The sequence below is a fragment of the Cariama cristata genome, unplaced genomic scaffold (genome assembly GCF_000690535.1).
Source record: "Cariama cristata isolate BGI_N322 unplaced genomic scaffold, ASM69053v1 scaffold2962, whole genome shotgun sequence".
In the NCBI taxonomy this organism is placed as follows: domain Eukaryota; kingdom Metazoa; phylum Chordata; class Aves; order Cariamiformes; family Cariamidae; genus Cariama; species Cariama cristata.
Window position 1 is genome coordinate 199,577 of NW_009603098.1, and position 2,474 is coordinate 202,050.

The following is a 2,474-nucleotide window of genomic DNA, read 5'->3' on the forward strand; positions in this document are numbered from 1 at the left end:
TGGAAAATGTGATAAACAGTTAATACTCAAAATACTGCTATAACAGGTACGTGATTGTTTGCTTTCCAGTCTTGTCCCGCCTGCATACTTGCAAGATCTAGGAGTTCTGCAGAAGTGCAGGCAATAAATGTCATGTTGCTGCTCTGTGACCTCTCACAGGTCACAGACGATATGGAGAGCAATTTCCATGGGGAATATACACAATCTTCCTCCAATCAAAGACCAGCATTTCAAAGACATCTGAGGTTAAGGAGAGGGAAACAGAAGGCCCCAAATGTGAAAAGGGGAATTTCACACCTCTGTGTCCTCACAGGAAAACAACATCTGAGTACCAAGTTCCAAAAAGAACTGCTTTTGATATTCCTCTATTATGATGTGCAATGAAAATTAAACACCTTCATTTACATCTCTCCCACTTCACTTACCACTCCAAGATGAACAGAGGTTCCTGGCTCAGGGATGGTAAGTTTATGAAATGTTTCTAGGAGCTCACTCCTTTGACTGTCCTGCAATAAGGAGGAAAAAAAAAAAAAAAAAGAAATACTAAGTAGGCATTGCTATAACAAGCTAAACTGCAAGACAGAAGGGCAATGTTTGTGGAATTAGGGGCTTTGAGAACTCACAAGTGTAAAGAAAAATGTGATAATAGGTCTATACATTATACTATGAACAGAAATAAATGTAGTTTCCTCTGACAGCTGGGTTTCATAACATGATTTTTTTAGAATATGTTTTGTTTTCATATGTATTTCTACATATTTCTGCAACCTACTGAGTCACCAACCTATGCAGTACACAGTTACTCAGCTCAGAGCAAGCCAGTTTTCACTGCAAGTTCTTTATAACAACTCACTAGCTTAGGGTAAAGCCAAATGTATTTAATCCATCTAGATGAAGATGTGATCCCAAGTGCTTCTACCTCAAACGTGAATGATCCCAACAAATGCAAAATACAATTATTACCACAAAATGGTAATAAATCAAAGTAGCAACCTAACTGGGAAGATTATACTTGTAACATTTTAAATGCATGAAACCAGGCTAGGCGTTGCAATCACATACGTGATTTCTCTGTATCGTGAATTATCATTTATAAACGTAGAAGCATATAATAATGGCTCAAGACTGATTTTTACTTTGTTTTGCTCTAAAAGCCAAACAGCATCTGAAGGCCTTCGGCTAGACGATGCTACGTGGGTAAGCATTTTGCATCAGTAAGCTTGGTTCTACGCTTACTTTACATGACAACTAAACTTGGATAAGACACGTCAAAGCTTCATAAAATTGCAACACGGGAATTGCATGGATGTGCTGAATACAGTTCAGGTAATCAAAAAGTCTGCACAGTACGGATGACTGCAGCGAAACCACTAACTTATGTTGGATCCACAGTCACATTCTTGGACTTTATCTTCTCCCAAAAATAAATTAAAAGCATATTTATTTTTCAAAGGTACTTGCCAAGCTTTGAGCTTGGCTAAATATGATCTTCTATATTACTGCATCATACAGATTATTAATTCATATGGTCATCTCTGATACAAGCACTTCTTAAAACAGCTTGCTTACATCCTCTCTCCCTCATTTGATACTGGGGCAGGGAAAAGAAGGGTTAGTACTTCAGAATAATACCTGTCCTTTTGCTGAATAATCTGCCAAGATGTTGAGCAGCTTATAAAAGACTTCAAACCATGGGAGGTAACTAAAAAAAGAAAGAAAGAAAAAGCATACATTTAACTTGCTGAATCTCAGTTAATAAATCCAAGATTGCTAGCCTTTACTATAGAGATGCATCGTAACAACTGCACATGACGCTTTATGAATAACTGTTAGGAAAGCCACATCAGACCTTCCATTTGAAGGAGAACACTGCAAGAAGGTTGAAGCATCCCTTTCCTTTGAGGATCGCCCTTCAGTATTTACTCCTGCCCAGCATTGCCCGCCACCTGTGGCACTAAACATCCAGTGTCACACCAGGTATAAACAAGCTCTGGTATCAGGCAGGCCAGTACTGGGAGTTCGCCTTCCTTCACACCCTGTACATAGCAAACACACAACCCAATGGAAGTTTTTATCCTGTAAGATAAATGTACACCAATGTCCCTGTATGGTAGAACGTTTTTTATCGTAATTATTTCCCAAAGTGTACACTGAATAACTAGTCTTCTGTACGGCAGCTCAGGGTTGCAGTAAGCTGAGGACAGTTGTTTTGGTTTTGAATACTGAGACAACTGGATTTTTAAAATTGCATACCAGTATCTCAGTTTTTAACTGTTGTCAAATCTTATTCCATCATTGTATTTAGCCCAGCTCTTAGGTCAAATAGAAACTTTACCTTCGGTAAATTTGCACTCAACTTACAAAAGCAATAAAGAAACAAAATTAAAAGACAAACACTCAGAAAAAATCACATCTTTTTCATTTACATTACATTTCCATTTGATAAAATACAACAGATATCTAAGATGTTACTT

At 37.7% G+C, this 2,474-nt stretch overlaps 1 protein-coding gene across 1 annotated transcript in view; it reads right to left on the reverse strand.

The window, feature by feature from the left end:
• The window catches only part of LOC104157625 (DENN domain-containing protein 1A-like), a gene marked incomplete at its 5' end in the record, with an annotated part of 122,653 nt that extends 120,951 nt beyond the window's left edge, over positions 1-1,702 (reverse strand). The window contains 2 exons of the mRNA XM_009695036.1: positions 426-506; positions 1,633-1,702. Of these exons, the coding sequence (XP_009693338.1) occupies positions 426-506; positions 1,633-1,702 (151 nt within the window). The remainder of the gene's footprint in view (positions 1-425; positions 507-1,632) is intronic.
• Positions 1,703-2,474: the final 772 nt, after the last annotated feature.